The sequence below is a fragment of the Octopus sinensis genome, linkage group LG22 (genome assembly GCF_006345805.1).
Source record: "Octopus sinensis linkage group LG22, ASM634580v1, whole genome shotgun sequence".
NCBI lineage: Eukaryota > Metazoa > Mollusca > Cephalopoda > Octopoda > Octopodidae > Octopus > Octopus sinensis.
Genome location: NC_043018.1, coordinates 10,580,634 through 10,603,052, shown reverse-complemented (window position 1 = coordinate 10,603,052; position 22,419 = coordinate 10,580,634). Strand labels below are relative to the sequence as shown.

At 40.4% G+C, this 22,419-nt stretch overlaps 1 protein-coding gene across 5 annotated transcripts in view; it reads right to left on the bottom strand.

Moving 5' to 3' along the window:
• Window positions 1-22,418, bottom strand: part of LOC115223292 (zinc finger protein Xfin-like) — a 25,109-nt gene extending 2,691 nt beyond the window's left edge. Inside the window, exons 1-3 of one of the 5 annotated variants that reach the window (XM_036512306.1) lie at window positions 22,384-22,418; window positions 16,340-17,635; window positions 13,599-16,303 (exon numbers count right to left, since the gene is read on the bottom strand). In XM_036512306.1, coding sequence (XP_036368199.1) covers window positions 15,660-16,303; window positions 16,340-17,330 — 1,635 coding nt within the window. In that variant the 5' untranslated portion in view covers window positions 17,331-17,635; window positions 22,384-22,418 and the 3' untranslated portion in view covers window positions 13,599-15,659. Of the gene's footprint in view, window positions 1-13,598; window positions 17,636-19,931; window positions 19,956-22,383 lie in introns of those variants that run through there. The other 4 variants (XM_036512307.1, XR_005003469.1, XM_029793801.2 and 1 more) reach the window with 4 other exon arrangements.
• Between the last annotated feature and the right edge of the window lies 1 nt (window position 22,419).

Here is a 22,419-nt window from a genome sequence, read left to right as displayed (position 1 = left end):
AACAACAGGTGTCTTTCGACTAAGGACGAATTAAATTAAGCTGGCGTGTGTGGAAATAAAGCCTTACCTCAAGGATATATATATATATATATACACATGTGTATGTATTTGTGTGTCTGTTTTTGTTCTCCCACCATCGTTTGACAACCGATGCTGGTGTGTTTACGCCCCCGTAACATAGCGATTCGACAAAAGAGTCCGATAGAATAAGTGCTGGGCTTACAACGAATAAGTCCCGGGGGTCGATTTGTTCGGCTAATGGCGGTGCTCCAGCAAGGCCGCAGTCAAATAACGGAAAGCGAGAGAGCGAGGTAATCACCCTTCCATGGTGAGACAATGAAGTAAACAGACATATCCTTATCACGTGATATCCTTATCACGTGATCATTATAATCTTAGTTCTCATTAGAGAATCTTAATTATATTCCTAGTCAGTTATTTAACACAAACTACGTGATCTTTGTAAAACACTCTGGTCCGGGAGCAAGAATGTGCTTATTTTTCGGATTTAGGTTCAACCGACGATCCATCTCACTCCCTGGCCGGAGCTTTTTACAAAGGCCACGTGGTTTGTGTTAAATAGCTGACCAGCAGGCCACGCTTATATACATATTTACGGAAACCACTTTTGGCCTCGGCTACTCCACTAAGAGTATACCTACACCGTCCAATGAGCTGTACACTCGAAAAATGATCGACGTAATAAGGCAAATGAGTTGGGAAGCCTTCTACCACGACCTAGCCACGATATTCCCGGAGAGCAACACCTATGGAGTCAAATCTAGGAAACACCCACCCTTCGAAATGGACCTACTGGGCATCATTCCCAAGCTAAAATTCCGTAAGTCCTCTTGCTCCTTCCAACGGAAGCTCCGTGCCAACATTAGACTGCTAAAAAACTCGGATAGGTCCCTAATCTTCTCAGATAAGACGAAAAACCTATATAGGATAGACTACGATAGGCTGCTAGAAAACAATATTACACAGAATTATAGGCGCGCTTCCCCACACACATACGACATCAACAATGAAGCCAAACAATTAGCCAACGACTTAGATATAGCTGATAGGGTAGAGATCTTAGCTAAAAGGAGCGCCTTTATTACCATCAATGATTATAAACCGAACTTTGCCTCAAACCCTAAATGCCGCCTGATTAATCCGGCCAAATCCGAGATCGGTCTAGCGAGAAAGCAGATATTGAGAATCATCAACAACGACGTACGGAGAGCCACCAAGCTTTTCCTATGGCGTAGCACTAACGAGCTGATTACATGGTTTAATACCAACAAAGGGAGAGACAGAGCAAGGTCCACCCAGTTTGACTTGGTCGATTTTTATTCGTCTATATCAAAAGGGTTACTGGTCATGGCACTTTCCTTTGCAAGGGGCTTCACTGACGTTAGCGGCAGGGATACAGATGTCATTATGCACGCCAGGAAAACAGTGCTGGGTCAAACAATGCGACTCCGCTGGCTCCTTTGACGTAGCGATAGGGGCCTGCGATAGCGCTGATGTATGTGACCTCATCGGGTTGTATATCTTTGATGCCCCAAAGAAAAAGTTTCCCTTTGTCCTCTTCGGCCTCTCTCTCAGGTCATCTCTAAAGGAGAAAACGGACACACCCTATACAGGCTTACGAAAGATCTAATTAGCATACTTGGCTCCAAGGGACTGAAAATTACCATCGGGACCAATCTCACCGCCACCGGTTTCTTAAATGTCAGGCTCGACTTGGGCCCCGGTACATACAGCCCTTACCACAAGCCAAATGAGAGGCTAATGTACACCATCACAGCGTCCTGTCACCCACCCATTGTGAAGGTTGTTAGCAAGACCTTCACCATTTGGTGAAGGGTGTTATTAAGAGGATCCAGCCAAGAGATTTCTGATACAGCAGCCTCCTACTACAGCTAGGCTCTAGCTGCCAGCAGATTTAAGGACCACATCTCCTACACGCCGGACTACATCTGTAGAGGGGAGCGTCGTAGAAATATTATTTGGTTTGCCCCAACTTCAACCTTAATGTAAAAGCGTATGTGGGTAGGATATTCTTTAAGTCAATAGAAATTTCACACATTCACATAGGTAAAACCTTAGGGTCTCTTTTAGCTGTGAACCCAATATTAAGAGCATCCCTATACCATGAACGGAGGCAGGATGTTCATGCAAGGACCACAACACATTCCCAGTGAGAGGCCACTGCGAAATCGAGCGAATCGTCTATGAAGCTGAGGTTCTGGCCGATACGAATAGCAGCAGCAGCAGCAGCAGCAGCAGAGACAGAAACAGAACCAGCGGCAGCACCGTCGCCAGCGATAACAACAAGAACAATATCAACGACAGGAAATGGCAGTGTCCCTAACGGAAATAGCAGTAGAGCCGTTGCCAATGATATCTATAACAGCAGTGACAGCGCCTCCATCAACGACGATGACCACAACAACAACAGCACCATTACCAACACCAGAATTAACGGCACCCAACACCATCGCCATCTCCTATGACACCAACACCAACAGCTCCAGTACCAATATTAGCGGTAGCAGCAATGCCGACACCAGCAGATACAGCACCGCCAACACCCGAGTACGGAGATTAATCGGTTGCTCCCGAAACACATTCAAGTAACGCCTCTACAACCACAGATCCTCCTTCAGCATACTGGAAAGGAAATACATTACATCATTTGTCAGCCATATATGGCAGCTGAGAGACGACGAGATTCATGGAGAATCCTAGAAAATCCAGGCCCCTACATAAACGGACCAAGTATTGTAAACTGTGCACAGGGAAAAGGGCGAAGCTACTAAAGGACTCCCTCGATCTGGGGAACATCTTTAACTCCAGAATGGAGATCTTCGGACCGTGCTTGTATTTCAGGAAATTCCTGCTGGCATATTGGAACCCACAAGATAAAAATGATCATTTACGATCGATAGTCGAAGAGAGACAATCCTCTGTTGTTGACGTTGAGTAACGAGGTGCTTTCCTCTTCCATTTCCTAGAGAAGCCATAAGCCAACAGGTTTGGCATCTGATGATACGCCGTAAAACTAAGAGTTTTATAGACGTGAAACCCAAGGTAATCCCATAAACCGGCCTTATCTAAATTTATCTATATAACACTGCTCTATAACTTAGAGTGTGCTTCTTTTTCGGATTAATGTTTTACAGACGATACACACACACACACACACACACACACACACACATATATATATATATGTATAGAAATTAAATATAAATTATAAATTACAAAGTGGGATAAGAACGCAAAAACACACAAAGAGACGACACAAAAAAAACAAACAGACGGGTTACTCGAAGCCTCTAATCTTCAGTCGGGAACCGGATCATCTTAGCAATTTCGGCTGTTTAATCTCGACTTATCGCTCCGATCCGGCCAGCCCCAAAGAAAAACTAAGCCAAATGCATTATATATATATATACACCATTACGTAAGTACGAATTCATTCGTCTCTATGGATTTGACCCAAGCTGGCTATCTCCTACTATCTCCGATGACGCTAGTTCGGGAAGCTGGAGGTATGTACAGCATTTGCAAAATCTATTTAATGGAATGTTGCGCCGAAGAAGGAAATGAATTGATTTATAATTCTAATCCAGAAACGCGTCCGTAACTAACCGAAGACTTTGTTTTCATTATTTTTTCCTTCTGTTTTACATTTGTGAGTCACATATGTATATATTGATAAAAATGGTAAGATAACAAAAAAATGAAAGAGACCTCGATATTATGTAAATAGAGGAATTTATCTGTAAATGTAATGGCTACCGAATACTTGTCACATATTACATTTACAGATATATATACATACAACACACACACACACACACACACCACACACACACACACACACACCACATATATATATATATATATATATATATATATATATATATATACATACACGACGAGCTTCTTTCAGTTTCCGAGGCTATAGTAGAAGACATTTGTCCATGGTGCAGGTAGTGGGGAAGACACCTGCCCATGGTGCGTGGCTTATTGGTCAGGGTGTTGTATTCATGATGTTAACACTGTCGTTTTTCGATTCCTGGACCGGGCGACGCGATGTGCTTTTAAGCAAAACATTTCCTTTCGGGTCTCAGCTGGCGAAAACGGGTAATCCTGGAAACCGGACTCATGAGCCCATTGCTTAGGAAGGCCATCTGGACTTTCTTTTTGTGATGTGATGTGTGTGTGTAACAATACATACAGATGAAAATGTGTGAGGAGTGGCAGAGCCATTAGAGAATACACGAGGCAACAATGGTAGTTCCTGATCTACAAAGTCATGTGGTTAACAAATAGAAAGAGACCCAGAAGCAGGGGACTATATATATATTGCATGAGAAATGTGCTGTGCAGGAAAAAAATGTGTGTAGAGGAAGAGAGAGATGTGTGTAGAAGGAAAAGAAGCATAAATGGCGAGAGACGTGTGTGTATGTTTGCGTGCTGTGATAATCCTTTCTATAATAGGGAGGAGACCTGAAATTTTGGAGGAAGGTGATAGTCGGGATCTTTTCGGTTTGAACGGCAGTTTTTAACATAATTTCTAGGTAACTAAAAAATTTTAAACTTCGTATACTGGTAGAATGTGTTTATAAAACATCTTTTTCTCTTGGCTTTATTGAGAAAATTCTATAGTTTATTTGTTGTTTTTTTTCTTCAATTTCTGCAATTTCAACCAATCACTGACGTCTATTGAGGTAAAAAACATTATGTGCCGTATGAATATGTCCCTCGCTTAAGAAACAGATTGGGTTTATTTACATTTGTGAAGAAAAAAATACTCTTCCCCCCACCCCTAACCCTAACCCTAAAACAGATTGCAATGCAATAGATCGATACTAGGGTCATAATTATGGGTGACAAATTCATATGACACCGCTAGAAAAAATCTGCCGTTCAAACCGAAAAGATCCGATAGTCGATTACATCGACCCCAGTGCTGGACTGGTACTTGTTATATCGACCCAGAAAGGATGAAAGGTAAGGTCAACTTCGGCAGCATTTGAACTCAGAGCGTAAAGTCCGAAGAAATACTGCTAAGTAGTTTCCCCCGGCGCGGTAACAATTCTACCACCTCGCCGCCCGTAATAATCTATTTTTCTAAAAGGCATAAAGCCTGAAATCTGGGGGAAGGGAATAGTCGATTAGATCGACCCCAGTGTTTCACTGCTACTTAATTTATCAACCCCGAAAGGATGAAAGGAAAAGTCGACCTCGGCGAAGTTTGAACTCAGACCGTAAGGACAGACGAAATGCCGCTAAGCATTTCGCCCGGCGCCGTAGCAGTTCGACCAGCTCCGTCGTCCGTGATAAACGATTGATTTGCTACGACTGAGCGATCAAGGGAGGTAACTTTGTTTATACGTTATTCGTCTACATCCTTTTCTACTTTAGGCATTAGGCCCGAAATTTTGGGGGTGGGGGCTAATCGATTAGATCGAACCAGTACGCAACTGGTTCTTAATTTATCGATCCCGAAAGGATGAAAGGCAAAGTCGACCTCGGCGGAATTTGAACTCAGAACGTAACGGCAGACGAAATACCTATTTCTTTACTACCCACAAGGGGCTAAACACAGAGAGGACAGACAAACGGATTAAGTCGATTATATCCAACCCAGTGCGCAACTGGTACTTAATTTATCGACCCCGAAAGGATGAAAGGCAAAGTCGACCTCGGCATAATTTGAACTCCGGACGTAAAGACAGACGAAATACCTACTTCTTTACTACCCACAAGGAGCTAAACACAGAGAGGACAAACAAGGACAGACAAAGGGATTAAGTCGATTATATCGACCCCAATGCGTAACTGGTACTTAATTTTTCGACCCCGGAAGGATGAAAGGCAAAACCGACCTCGGCGGAATTTAAACTCAGAACGTAGCGGCAGATGAAATATCGCTAAGACCGGCGTGCTAACGTTTCTGCCAACTCGCTGCCTTGTCGTTAGCCTCCATCGGCAGATGAACTCCAGTGCTTAGGAAGAGACTGGTATTTTATTTAATCAACCCCGGAGAGATGGAAAACAAAGTTGAGCTCGACGGGATTTGAACTCAGAACGTGAAGAATCTTGATGAAATACAGCAAAGCATTGTGCTTGTCTCTAACCACTGTTCCAATCCACCGTTTTTATCTTTATTTAGTTTCAGCTCACGAGCTGTGGCCATGCTGGGGCACCGCCATTCGGTGTTGCTACATGATTTTACTTCACGAATGCTTTTTAGCAATTGCCATTTGGTGCATGAGAGAGTTCGATGCAGCTGCCCTCATCTGCACCTCCTGCCGTGAAGTTGGTTCATCCGGGACACCTGACAGGAAGAGGTCCAGCTTTATTTTAAAGACATCTGCATCCACCCCATGCAGGTCTCTCAGGTTCTTCGGGAGGATATTGAAGAGCTTGTCTCTCTAACGACTGTTTCAATCCACCGTTCTTAATAAATGTTTCAGATTTAGGCACGAAGCCAGTAAGTTTTGTAGGCAGGCGTTTAAACGATTACACTGACCCCAGGACTTTACTGGTACTTTATTTTAGCGACCTCCGGAAGAGAGGGAGGAGTGGGGGGGAATGAAAGGCAACGCTGACCTCCCGAGGCAGAACAAATACCGCAAAACATTTTGGCCTGGTTTTGTTTTTTCCGTGGCCTAGTGGTTAGGGTGTTGCACTCACAACAGAGAGATCGTGGTTTCGATCCTTGGACCGGGTGGTGCGTTGTATTCTTGAGCAAAACACTTCAATTCACGTTGCTTCGGTCCACTTAGCGGGCAAGACCCTGCGACGGGACACTGGCTTCCCATCCACACGGAATATTGTGGTTTTGGTCACTTACACGCCATGGAAACCGGTTCCCGAAGTGTTCCAGGAATCAAGACCCTATTTGCTACCAGCGCCATCGCTGCCGTTTCTAAGCTTGAGGCAGGATATCTTCATCGAAATCAGTGATTCTAAACTGATCCACATAAGATTTCGTTATTAAAATCTAGGTCCAATAAACTGGTTATATCTAGGGAGGTTCATTATACCAATATAATTAACACACACGCACTGGTTCAATTCCACTCATTTATTATATATCCGACTGTTATATTGGCATAATGACTCTCCCTAGACACAACAAAAGTTTTTTCAACACACGAATTCACATAAAGAATCTTGCAAACCAAATACCAAAACGAAGCTGGTTTATAATTCTACGATACATAACCAGTTTATTGGACAGACACAAAATATTTTATTTTATATTTTTTAAAAATAAAATTCTAATATTTCATTACGAAGATATAATAGCATTTTCAAACGTCAAATGGCCGAGGGCCCAATTGAGCAAAATAGGAATCACGGGTGGGCGGGGTGGTGGAGAGGAGTGCCTAAATTCTGGCTGTAGTTTAAGCCCTGGCAATGAAAAGCCATTCCATCGTTTTATGTATCAGGAACTACCATTGGGGTCGTTTAGTAGAGCGAATGGTTTTCCAACCGAGACCCCCCCGTTGGTTCGCACTGGGAAGAGTTTTCACGCATGTTTATCTCTCACCTGTATTTCATCAGCAACACACTCCACCTTCAGACGTAAATTATTTTTCACCTGTATTTCTTTAGTGCTACTTACCTATCACTCACCTGTATGTTATTAATGTTAAACACAACGTTTAAGTAGTAATTATCTCCCTTGTATGTTATTGCAGTCCCACATCTCACCTGCAACATGCCATTACGTTATTCCTGTCACAGACAGCAGTTATCTTACCTGCATTTTGTTAGTGTTACACACCATACAGTCAAGTGGTAATTATATCTCACCTGTATATTATGAGTGACATATCTCACCTGGATGTTATTACTGTCACACATTCACACTATAGTTAATTATGTTACCTATATTTTATTAACGTTACACACCATACACTCAGGTAGTAATTATCTCTCACCTGTATTTCATTAGTGGTGATACACCTCATACTCAGGTAGTAATTATATCTCACCTGTATTTTATCAGAGTCACACTGAAGTGTTATTTTAATAGACATCTGCCCTTACACACACATATATACAACCCTTTCTATTATAGACACAAGTCCTGAAATCTTAGTGGTTGGGTAAGTCGATTACATCAACCCCAGTGCATAACTGGTACTTAATTTATCGACCCGAAAGGATGAAAGGCAAAGTCGACATCGGCGGAATTTTAACCCAGAACGTAACGGCAGACGAAATACCTATTTCTTTACTACCCACAAGGGGCTAAACACAGAGAGGACAGTGCGTAACTGGTACTTAATTTATCGACCCCAAAAGGATGAAAGGCAAAGTTGACCTCAGAACGTAAGGACGGACGAAATGCCGCCAAGCAATTCGCCCGTCGTGCTAATGATTCTGCCAGCTCGCCGCCCTGGGAAGGGTCGAATAATAATAATAATGATTTCAAATTTTGGCACAAGGCCAGCAATTACTGGGGCAGGGGTAAATCGATTACATCGACCCTAGTAATCAACTGGTACTTATTTTTATCAACCCTGAAAGGACTAAATACAAAGTCAACCATGACCGAATTTGAACTCAGAACACAAAGACGGACAATACGCTGTTAAGCACTTTGTCTGGCGTGTCGACGATTCTGACAGCTCGCTGATTAATTAAAATCAAAATAATTATCTTCCAACGATAATTGTAATAATTATTTTTCTTTTGATGATGATGATAATAATAATAAATGCTCTGATGAAGTACAAAATAGTGGCTCTCATGGCTTCTGATCTCAACTGATTGGAAGTGTTATCATGTACATTGTTTTGTCTTGGTATAAAAGATGGGCTAACAGCAAATATTCTGCTCAATACCACAGATTTGCTTGTCAGTTGTTTGACCGTAACCAGTTGAGCATGTCCCTTAGTGGTTGACGATATGTGCATCTCTGATCATGAGCAGAAGTAGTGGGGGAGCATCATAGCCATGTGTTGAGAAGGATTCTTTGGGGTTTGGATAATTCACCTCTGGAAACATGGGTGGTTCTTTCAACATCCTTAAACAACCCTTATTCAGGGATCTTTTGAGTGGGATGGGCTACTCAACCTGAAGAAAATTCTAACTGGGCCCCACCTGCAAGGTCATGCGCTGTTTATCTTGATACAAGATCACCATGTCGTGCACATATGGTTGCAATGCCTGTGCTTGGTGTACCCTTATCAGACTGGTAGTCATGATGGGTATATTGGGTTTCATATATTTCTACCCGTGTCACCAGACGGCTCGCACGCAATATCAAGAGACGAAGAGTTATCTCCCTTACATATCGTGTGATTACTTCGTAAAACTGAAATCAACTTTACACATTGTCAAACCTTTTGTCCCCCGTTTATGTTGAAGTATTCTGGGTTGCTTCAGCCAATTAATTTTGAAAATAACGAAGTATATTAACTTTCTCATTACTAAACTAGTGTGTGTGTGTGTGTGTATTTGTCCTCCACCCCCCTGCCATCGCTTGACAACCGATGTCGGTGTGTTTATGTCCCCGTAACTTAACAATTCGGCAAAATAGACCAACAGAATAAGTACTAAGCTTACAAAGAATAAGTGCCGGGGGCGAGTTCATCGAGCGAAACCACTTAAGGCGATGCTCCAGCATGGCCACAGTCAAATGGCAAATAAATAAAAGGATGAAAGAATTGCATTCAATTTGTGTTACACTTTTACCTTTTATTCTTCCAGGGTTAATAAAATAACCCCAGGGAAAGTGGTAGAATATAATTACTCCATTTGATGGCATAAAAGATGCACAAAGATATTAGACGTCCCCTAATTTCAGTCACACATAATCAGGAAAAAATGGTTAAATCGGCCATATCCGGCCAAATTGTCTTACAAGTTTTATGTTGAAATCAGCCAGGTCTGGCCTCTCACACCAACCCCACAATATCATTCTAAGAATTAGCAGTTACCTCATCAAAATCTCAAAGCTACGAAATAACGTATACTTGGTTCTAAACTATGTGAATAAACAAACATTCTTTTTGGCAGGAAAGGTTCTAGCATGGAGTAAAGTCCCAGCTTTGTAGATAGGAATTGGGCTGGTATTTTTCAAAAATTTGTTGGAAAAAAACCAAAAAAAAAACAACTGTCATCAAATAAAATACCTGTTTCTTTACTACCCACAAGGGGCTACACACAGAGAGGACAAACAAGGACAGACAAATGGATTAACTCGATTACATCGACCCCAGTGCGTAACTGGTACTTAATTTATTGACCCCGAAAGGATGAAAGGCAAAGTCGACCTCGGCGGAATTTGAACTCAGAACGTAACGGCAGACGAAATACGGCTACGCATTTCGCCCGGTGTGCTAACGTTTCTGCCAGCTCAACCGGTGACCTATAACCCCACTGCCATTACAAAATAGTGTAACTTTGTGACTATATGAGAAATTAATGAACATCAAATGATCTTTTTCAAAGAAATTTAACAAATACACACAAAACAATGTTTTTTGGCAAGAAAATATCTTTATTGAACATACACTTTCAGTTGTAGGTAAGAGGAAGAGATATACACAAAATATGTTTACTGAGGAGTCTGAAGCCGTTGAAATCGGAATCGAAATCACTCAAAAATCAATGGAATTTGTAGTTGTGGTACCAGTGCCGGTGGCACATAAAAGAATAATCCGAACATGGTCGTTGCCAGCGCCGCTCCGACTGGCCTCCATGCTGGTGGCACGTAAAAAGCACCAACCGATCTTGGCTGTTGCCAGCCTCGTCTGGCACGTAAAAAGCACCCACTACACTCACAGAGTGGTTGGCTTTAGGAAGGGCATCCAGCTGTAGAAACATTGCCAGATCAGACTGGGCCTGGTGCAGCCTCCTGGCTTCCCAGACCCCAGTCGAACCGTCCAACCCATGCTAGCATGGAAAGTGAATGTTAAACGATGATGATGTTGATATCTATGATCTGCCGTAGCTAGGATTCATGTGAGATATGATTAACAATAGCTTTCACTGACATAACCAGAAATGATAAATAACATACACTGTCATCGCTTGTTGCCACCAGGTCGTAACACAACCAACATATGACCAGTAATAAGCTACAAGACGAACCAGCAATAATAAATACTATCTTACTACATCATAACCAAGAGTTGTGATGTCATAAGTGGTTACCATATGATATACGGAGTAGCTACTGGTGACGACTTAGTAGCTACATTATTGAGTATCACACAACAACCACTGGTTGACATAACAGCTACTTGTTATGACATAGCAACCATTGGTTATGGTCTGGTATCTACTTGTTATGACATAGCAACTATAAGTTATGACATAGTCACTATTGGTTATGATGTAGTTGCTACTGGTTATGACAGTGACAACTGTTGCCAATCATATTTTTCATCAATAATAGTCAATACAGGTCATAGATATATAAAAAAAATGTTCGTTCTCAAGCCATGTCAGGCTCATAATGGCCGGTTTCCCAGTTTTAGTGGCGTAGAAATTCCCCACCTGGACAGGACGCCGGTCCATCGCAGGATCACTCATTTTCGCCAGCTGAGTGGACTGGAGCAACGTGAAAATGAAGGGTTTTGCTCAAAAACACAATGCATCGCCCGGTCCAGGAATCGAAACCACAACCTTACCCACTAAGCCATGCGCCTCCACTGGTCATAGATATATGATCAGGAAATATCCTAGTTGGTGATTTCTGTGCTTTTGAATGATCCAATAAGCTAACTGATCTCTCCACCACAACAGTCCTGGCTGACAAAGTGATGCCAATGTGGAAGCCTCTTTGTAGTCATTCAACCTGCTAGAAACAACAGCCACATCACACATACTGGCTTGCATTTGGAAGGAACACATTAGATAATGTAGTCCTACCAAGTCCTAAATAAAATGGATGGTCATGGCTGAAACGCTTTTGATTAGAACGCTGCTCAACCAGGGATTACCCCTGGGGATTAAACAATATAAAACCAAAAAGGAAAAATCCATTTGCCACTAATTGTAAATGAAGGGAGAGAGTAGCACCTACATTGCTAGAAATAAGAACTAAAAGCCCTTATAGGCACAGGAGTGGCTGTGTGGTAAGTAGCTTGCTTACCAACCACATGGTTCCGGGTTCAGTCCCACTGCGTGGCACCTTGGGTAAGTGTCTTCTTTTATAGCCTCGGGCCGACAAAAGCCTTGTGAGTGGATTTGGTAGACGGAAACTGAAAGAAGCCCGTCGGTTATATATATATATATGTATATATGTCTGTGTGTTTGTCCCCCCAACATCGCTTGACAACCGATGCTGGTGTGTTTACATCCCCGTCACTTAGCGGTTCAGCAAAAGAGACCGATAGAATAAGTACTAGGTTTACAAAGATCAAGTCCTGGGGTCGATTTGCTCGACTGAAGGCAGTGCTCCAGCATGGCCGCAGTCAAATGACTGAAACAAGTAAAAGAGTGTAAAAGAGAGTATAGCCTTATGTACCAACAGGGGAGACAACTACTTGTCTCCCCTATCAGTGCATAAATGTGCTTCTTGTGGCTATAAGAGCTTTTAGCTCTTATTTCTAGCAATGTAGGTGCTACCCTGTACGTGGCAACTGGATTATATACATCTTTGAATTTTTTTTTTAATTGTTTCAGTCAATGAAATGTGGCCACGCTGGGCCGTTGCCTCAAAGAGTTTGGTCAAACACACTGACCACAGTACTTTTATTTTTTGAAATCTGGTACTTATTCTATCAGCCTTTTTTCCAAAATGTGACATAACCAAACCAACACTGGTTTCTCAACATACATACATACAAGAAACTCACCCAAGGTGGCATGCAGTGAGATTGAACCCGATTGCAAAATGTGTTTATTACCCACACAGCCATATACAATCAATGATGGTCACAATGATTGAACCCGTACCTCAGCTCATCGCAGCATGGAGCTCCTGAATATCCTAATCAAGAAGTACCTCGTAGCGAGATTAACTGAAAGATTTTACTATTCGATACAAGAGCTGGTGCCACATAAAATGTATCCAGTCCACACTATGAAGTGGTTGGCGCTTGGAAGGGCACCCAGCTGTGAAATACCATGCCAAAACTGACCTCCCCTGTGCTGGTGCCATGTAAAAAGCACTCAGTCCACTCTGTGGTGTGGTTGGCATTAGGAAGGGCATCCAGCTGTAAAAACCCTGCCAAAACAGACAGTGAGGCCTGGAGCAGTCTTCTGCCTAGCCAGCCCCTGTCAAACCGTCCAACCCATGCCAGCATGGAAAAATGGACGTGAAATGATAATGATATGCAAACAAGCTCTTTCTCCTAACGCAGACAATGTAACAGTCACCCATCACACGGATCAGGGCTGCAGGAAAATGGTTTGGCATACAACAATACTTCTGATTCCCATCTGTAGACAGCAATATGTTACAATAAATTATTGCAACGAAGATCACTTCAAGACAAAATAAATATTAGGACCATTTCTAAATTACACAACGACCAGTAATCCTTTTTACTATAGGCACAAGGCCTGAAATTCTGGGAGAGGGGCCAAGTCGATTACATCGACCCCCAGTACTCAACTGATACTTATTCTATCAGCCTTTTTTTTTTTGCCAAAATGTGACACAAACAAACCAACACTGGTTTCTCAACATACATACATACAAGAAACTCAGCCAAGGTGGCATGCAGTGAGATTGAACCCGATTGCAAAATGAGTTTATTACCCACACACCCATATACAATCAATGATGGACACAGTGATTGAACCCGGACCTTGCCTCATTGTAAAATGCTTGTTTTTCTTTTTCCATCATTCCATGCTTTTCGTATGCAAACCGCTCGGAGCAATCTAATTTATGCCTTACACATGACAACTAATAACGAAGTCGTGATGAGACAACAATTTCTATAGAACTTAATAACCCCAACAATGAGTTTGACAAACATCTATTAGCTGTTTATCTTAGATTGAGGCCATGCTGGGGCACCGCCTTTTTTACATGGCCTCAATCTAACGACTGAAACAAGTAAAAGATAAAGCATAAGATAAACAGCCGATAGATGTTTGTCAAACTCATTGCTGGGGTTGAGTTCTATAGAAATTGTTGTCTCATCAAGGCTTCGTTATTAGTTGTCATGTGTAAGGCATAAATTCAAGTACTCCGAGCGAGCCCCACCCGGCTTGCATACGAAAAGCATGCAATGATGGGGAAAAAAAAACAAGCTGGCAAAATTGTTAGCATGCTGGGCAAAATGCTTAGCGATATTGCCTATTGTTAATATATTTTTATTAAAATACACTAACCTTCTTTTAGTTAATTTTGAAGAACTTAGTACAAAATAACGGTCATTGTACGGCTGGTGTTTGGAACCAAACAGCATGGAATTTTAATGGGAGGTTTTACTTTAAATCCCTTTAAAACTGTTTGTTTTGTATCATAGAACCAGGGGGAATATCAAGTAGGTTGCTATCAAAAGGGTTACAGGAGATCAATATTTTTCAATTAATTTTTTTTTATTACAAATGATTGAAGTTCCCTCAAACTGCGATGCTTTTTGGGTGTCCCCAGTGACGATAACATCATGCTGCTCCACATCTTTGAACGGCGGGATCTTAGGCTAAATTCAGATGGCTATGTGAAGCTGCTGGAGGCCATGGTCAATCCCTGGCTGGAGAGGGGGTCACCGATGGAAGGCCATATGTGTGGCAGTAGGATTCAGCTCCTTGCCATTCCTCTGGAAAGAAGTCAGAAGTGGTTGTCGGAGAATTCCTATGACTTCACCGACCCCCAGTTTCTGGTCTCCTAATTCCGCTGATTGTAACCCCGTGAATTTACTATGTATGGGGTGTGGCCGAGAAAGACAGCAACTGCTCAGCCTGTAACACCAAGGCCGAACCAGTGACCGAAATCAAGGAGGTGTTCAAAGATCTTCTTGGGGACACAGTGAGGAGTGCACGTGCCAGGGTCTGGAGCATGCCTTGGGGCCATAGAAAAAGCCAAGGGCAGCTACTTGAAGTACACTGTTATCTCCCAGCCGTAATTTAGTCAAAACCTTCGAATCATTTTAAGTTTTTTTTTACTTTTCAATGGGACCCTGTGTCTTCTTTCCCTTTAACACAAACTTTCAAATTCACCTCAAGCATCCCACATAAGTAATTTTCTATTAAAATATTGAACCTGGCTTAATAAACCATTTGATATGGCTAAATTAATTGTAACTGAAACAATAATAATTAACACCATCTTAAGAGTATGTGCATGCACACAAATATTTATACATACATACACACATATATATATATATATATAATTTTCATATACATACATATAATTATGTGCATGTGTGAGTGAGTGTGTGTGTGTATACATACATACATACATACACAATATACTGTTTCCATTGGTTAAAACTACAACCATTATCATCAGGTGCCATTTATTCCTGGATATGTACAAGATCCTAGCTGGATTTGAACCTATACAATGAACATGTAAATGTTTACTATATATATATATATAAATAAAGTGTGCATGTGTGTGTATATATACACACACACACAACTATATAAAGTGTAGATATATAAATATAGTAAACATACACTGCATTAAGTTGATGTTAACAGAGGAGTAAATTAATTTAAAAACTTATCTTTGCATGTTGTAAAATGTGTTGCAGGAAAACGGACATTTTAGTGAATGTTCTGAAGCAAAAGTCACATTTGTAGAAGTTCTTGACACTGTGCCTCTTACGATGTTGCTTTAAAGAGTTGTCAGAAACAAACTGACAGGAACACACTTGGCAGACGTGAACAGAATTATTAGGATGAGATTCTTTGTGGTGATTTAAAAGTTCTACGGAATTGGAAAAACTTTGAGAACAATGGAGACAAGTGTGCCGTTTTCCATTGTGATGGTAATCGAAAATGTCATAGAATGCTTCCGTAGATTTCGATAACAACTGATAGTGGCACGAAATCTTCTTTAATCGAACGTGACTCTGAAGGTGGCGCAGGTAAAGTTTTGCTGTGATGTAAGACTTGGAACAATAAGGGCAGCTACTTTTCTGCCTTCTTACTCCAGCATGGGCTGAATTGAAGTGGTTACTGAGGATGTCCGATGAGGTAAATTTTTTGTAGCAAATGTGACATTTGAACTTTGAATTTTTATTTAACATTTTGATCACTTGAGGGAAGTTTCTGGAAAGCTTCAATATGGTTTTTATTACTGCTTTTCTATCATTGTTACCTGGAGTTTTGTCACGTGGTTTTTTATCATTCGTAACTGGAGTTTGGTCACGTGGTTCTTCGTCGTCGTTAACTGGAGTTTGGTCACGTGGTTCTTCGTCATCGTTAACTGGAGTTTGGTCACGTGGTTCTTCGTCGTTGTTAACTGATGTTTGGTCACGTGGTTCTTCGTCATTGTTAACTGGAGTTTCGTCACATGGTTCTTCGTCATCAGCGACTGGGTCGTTGTCGTCAATAAGTAACGGGGATTGTGGTGTTGACGTTGACAGTCCATTGTCTTGACACGGTTCAGCTGTTGTGTCGCAGTCGACAGTCTTTTGAGGATCTTTGGCCTTAGAAGATTCGGAAGCAAAATACGTTAAGTGTAGAGGTTTCCCGCAGGTTTGACAGTTCAGTTTTAAGAGCTTGCTGGCACGGTCCAGGGAAAGGATTTTGAAAGAACGCTTCTGCTTGCAATTCAGGCAGAAATATTCCACCTGAGTTGACGCCTGAGAACTTTCATCCGACTGTTTATTACTGTTTGGTTTCATGTTGATTTCCGTCGCGAGTTTACAATTGTCCACAGCCGATAACGTTCCGCAGCACCGGATATGGCGAAAGAGGTCCCTCCGCCGACTGAACTTTACTCCGCAATAACCACAGCAGTGCTTCTCCATGACTGATCCTTCAAACAGATAATGAGTGTTTTCATGTTTCATCAAATCGTCTTGGTTATCAAACAATCCCCGACAATATTCGCAGCTAATTTTCCCAGGAGGATTTAACTTCTCTAGATCTCTATTTGTGGCATTACTGCCTCCTTCGTTTACACTGGAGGTGGCACCCCTGACTAGTATATTGTGCTTGGTTAAATGCTTGGTCAAACTAACACGGTTAATAAACATCTTATCACAAATAAAGCAAACCTGTACGATTTTTGGTGATATTTTCTGTGCATACATAGATGTTAGCAGTGAACAGCCAGGCTGGCCGGAAACCTGGTGCACTGTGTCTTTCATTGGCCCTAAATCAATAAGGATCTCCGTGGTTTCACTGACCACATAATTCGTGCAACCAGAAGACATTTTCGCAGAACAAACTTTTGAATTACCTGAAATAATGATATGTAACGGTAAATACAAGTTGTTAACGAGGTGTTTAATTATCGTCCGACAACATGCTGGAGCAGCGGATTCATCGAAATACTTTCAATGTTGGACAGTATACCGGACAGCAAAAGAGAGAATTAATTAAGATATTTCCCTGTGTACAAACATAAGTTGTTGTTCCATACACTATCTGCAGACTTGTAGAAGGCTTCACACAATTTCCTCCACTCCTCCTCATTGGTTGGAATCAGATGTCACTGAGGAAATTACCAAACTGACAACTACAAAATATAAAAAAAAAAAAACAAAAAAAAATCGTTAAAAATTTGAAAGGAGATTAGATGTAATTAAAACGATGAAAGAATGTAAGAGAATTACAATAATTGAGAGGAGTACATGAGGAATTTCTGTAACAACACATTAGAGATACTCCTGTACCAACGTTAGGATACTCACCGGTACTCTGGGATGAAACACAAGAAATAATTGGTTTAGGAATAATTCTAGACTTTGTGAATATATCTTAGATAATAACAAGGGTAATGGTAGTCAGTAGGGATTGATGTGGATTATGGTAAAGTGAATAGGATTAACAAGGGTCGTGGGAAAGTAAAAAGGCTTAATAAGGAGATAAGGTACAGAAGGGAAAACAAGGTTACAATGAAGTCAGTAGGGCTAACAAGGGCTGAGGGTGAAGTCAGCAAGGCTAACGAGGCTTGTAATGAAGTCAGTAGGGCTAATGAGGCTTGTAAAGAAGTCAGTAGGGCTAACGAGGCTTGTAAAGAAGTCAGTAGGGCTAACGAGGCTTGTAATGAAGTCAGTAGGGCTAACAAGGGCTGAGGGTGAAGTCAGCAAGGCTAACGAGGCTTGTAATGAAGTCAGTAGGGCTAATGAGGCTTGCAATGAAGTCAGTAGGGCTAACGAGGCTTGTAAAGAAGTCAGTAGGGCTAACGAGGCTCGTAAAGAAGTCAGTAGGGCTAATGAGGCTTGCAATGAAGCCAGTAGGGCTAACAAGAACTGAAGTGAAGACAGAAGGGTTAATGAAGGTTGTAGTGCAGTTAGTGGGATAAACAAGGGCTGTGGTGAAGTTTGTAGGGCTGAAGATACCGAGAGGTGGGATAGGGTTTGGAGTGGAGGAAGGAGCAAAAGCTGGAATTCTCATGACCAGACCTATTGACTGTGCAGTTAGGAGTTCTAATTTCACTACAACCAGCAAACATTGAGCCCCACCTTGTATAGCTTAGTCAAAGAAAACAAACCCAGTACTTATTTTAAATATGGTACTTCTTTTATCAGTCTCTTCTGCTGAACTGCTAAGTTACAGAAATGCAAACAAACCAAAACTGGTTGTCAAACACACATATGCATATATTCTTTTGTTTGATTCAGTCACTTGACTGTGGCCATGCTGGAGCACCACCTTTGGTTGAACCCCCCCCCCATTATGTCAGAGTTTATTTTTAAAAAATTTCAGGAAAATGGGTATTTTTTAAAAGACCTTTTCAACAAAAAATATGCTTCAGATGGTGTAGATTCCGATTATATCGGAATTTGTTAAAAAATTTTTTTTCTGTGAGTGGGGAGAGGAATTTCGAAAAATTCACTTTAAGCTTTGTTTCCTCACAACTTTCAAAAAAATGGGTATCTTCTTATGAAATTTTCAACAAAAATACACTTTTGATGGTGTAAATTACGATATCGGAATTTAATATGTAAAATAAAGTGGACTCACAGATACACGTTACATAATCAACAAAATGAAACTTGAAAGTCCCCAAAAAATTGCGATATGTGTGTCAGTATGTATGGGTGTTCATTTTTATTTTTTCATATTAAATTTTGGTATAATTGTACTCTACACTCTCTGAAAGGTATTTGTAGAGAATTCCATTGCAAAAAAAAAAAAAAAAAAAAGCACCCATTTTTCAGGAAAACAAAGCCGACTCTTGTGAATTTTCCGAAACTTTTCTACTCAATCACAGAAAAGTTTTTTTCACAACAAATTCGGATCTTTACCTTTACAAAAAATTATTTCTCAAAGCTGTCGGTCAAAAGGTGAAGATCCACAAATTCCGATGCAATCGAAATCTACACCATCTGAAGCGTATTTGTAGAAAATTTCATTTAAAAATATCAAATTTTCCGGAAGTTTTGAGGAAACAAAATCGGAGGGGGGCACAATTGTGTAGGTATGCCTTTTATGTAATATTTTAAACTAAATTCCGACATTGCAGAATTATCCAGGACCCTCCAGAATCCATGAACTGAGGACCAGCTGATTCCATAACATTTCCAGAGACCACGATCTACATACACACAGAACAGATTTATTGAGTGTAGTGGACTGTTAAAGAGCTCATGCGACTGACCTAATTTTCAATAAAAATGACGATGACCAGTCAACTGAACAACTAAACATTTCTGTCATATTAACAGATTAGTCCATCCGGTGGAATTCTGCACGGGGGATCATACGACTAGGCAGGAAAAAAAAAATTATTTTTCGCACTTAAAAAAAAAAAAAAAAATCACAAATCATAGGCACAGGAGTGGCTGCGTGGTAAGTAGCTTGTTTACCAACCACATGGTTCCGGGTTCAGTCCCACAGCGTGGCACCTTGGGCAAGTGTCTTCTACTATAGCCTCGGGCCGACCAAAGCCTTGTGAGTGGAGTTGGTAGACGGAAACTGAAAAGAAGCCCGTCATATATATGTATATATTATATATGCGTGTGTGTGTTTGTCCCCTAGCATTGCTTGACAACCGATGCTGGTGTGTTTATGTCCCTGTTACTTAGCAGTTCGGCAAAAGAGACTGATAGAATAAGTACTGGGCTTACAAAAGAATAAGTCCTGGGGTCGAGTTGCTCGATTAAAGGCGGTGCTCCAGCATGGCCGCAGTCAAATGACTGAAACAAGTAAAAGATAGTAAAGAGTTTAAAATATGGACAGACCGAATTTTTGTCTAAAATTCCAGCCATAGACAAATGTGTTTGTGAGAAGAAAGATATTGAAAAAACATCAATTTGTCAGTGAAAAAACAAGGACAGTATGAGGTCGTGAACTGTATTTAAAATAACAGCTAAATACCCCTTAAATCACAAAAAACAAATTTCCTTTTGGTTTTGGCATAATCGTACAATTTCTTGTGTGCGTGATTTAAAAGTGGTTTAGCACATCATCAGGTGGTCGTGGGATGTGCTTTATGTTCTTTGTGTCTTTACCACTTTGATGGGTATTGATGTTTGCCAATACGTTGTCTCCTCATTAACACATTTAATGGACTGGTGATGCACACACTGCAGGGATTTAAGCCAAAAAATTAAACCAGAATCCTACCTACACGAGTTGTAGAAAGAAATTGGCGAATCTTTCTTTGTATGGAGATGTACTTGCATAGCAAGCGACCTGATCCGATATTGTGTGCTGGAACGAAAACAATTGCAGCGTGGAAGGTGTTTATAAGCCATTTAAGAAACATACAAAAACCGTTAGACTCACTTCAACATTTAAATTTAATTTGCCAAAATATTTTTGTCCCTTTGAGACCGCGACCTGTCTCACTGACAAAATTCCGTGCTAAAAAACCCAACAAAAAACACGTTGGGTAAAAATAAGATTGTCACAGAAAGTCTTTTCCGTTTTATTTCGAACAGAGTCGTTAATTAATCAATTTTGAAAACTTCACATTTGGATTGTTTTAATTCAGTGACAATCTGATTTTTACCCAACGTGCTTAAAAATTTTTTTTTTCTTTTTAAAGGTAAGCATACAAAGAAAGATCTGCCAATTTCTACAACTTGTGTAGACGGAATTCTGGCTTAATTTTTTGTTTAAATCCCCGGGAAAAAAAACCGCAACGAAGAATGAAATTTAATGGACTATTTGGGATTCAAGCCAAATATTCGAACTGTCTGTATTTTAAACTGTGATTAAAAAAAAAATTCAAAATATTAGAAGGCTAGAAACATCAGTTAACTCTTCTTTAGGATCACCACATTTAGTTGACAAATATATTTTATAAATAAACGGACAGAGATAGACAGATAAATAAATAAATAAACGGATGAAAAAGTTCAAATTTTAAAATTGGATGAGGGAGTGAAATTTGAGCCCCTTATTAAACTTTATAACATTAATTATTAAACATTAATGTTTGTTTCTCATAAAATGGTGTATATTTAATTTACATTTAATTATCATTTACGATTATTTAAGGCAAACACAAGTAAAACGCAAATTCTTTTCCCTTTTTCATGTTTTTGCCTGGATTTAATTTCGATTTGCATAATATGTTCATAAATTCGCTGCGATCCCTTTAAAGTAATCAAAATCAAAAAATTTAAATTAAGGGCCGGGGGTAGTGTGAGATAAAATTTTTTTTTTTTTTTGGCAAATTCGTAATTTCCGATATTTAAAACATAGGAATCCGGAAAAATGTCCAAGGAGAGAATGCGAACCTGCACTAACCCCTAAACCCCCAACATTTAAGCAACAGCGGCCGAATTGCTCTGAAATTTCGAGCTCCACGCATCCACATATTCGATAAATTTCCCCGAGATGAAAACACATGAGTATCACAAATTCTACCGAGCAAGAATCCAACCGAAGATTCAAAAGAGAGATTCTTGGAGAACACAAAACAAGTCCATCTTTTTTCCCTCAAATCTTAAAAGACAAAAACATCCAAACTTTTCTTCCTTCGACGAAAATAGCAAAACTTCATCGATATCTCATCCGTTTAACTCAATATATTTGCTTTCATAAATAGCTTTTTGAATTTATTCCTAAGACAGAGCTCAGAAATTAGTATTAATTAACGATTTAATTATATTTTATAAACATTTTCCAGAAACGTTGACAACAGAGAAAAACCATAAAAAATTGGGAAATCCTCAATTAAATACTCCATTAACTGGATTCCCAAGAGGAGACCCCTTAAGAGAATTATTCTAATTAAATGAAGACAATTTAATTACCTAATTAACAATGAATGACATTAAAACAAAATTGAGAAAATAAATGACTTACGTTAATGATTTCGACATGAAGCCGGTGTCGTTTTAT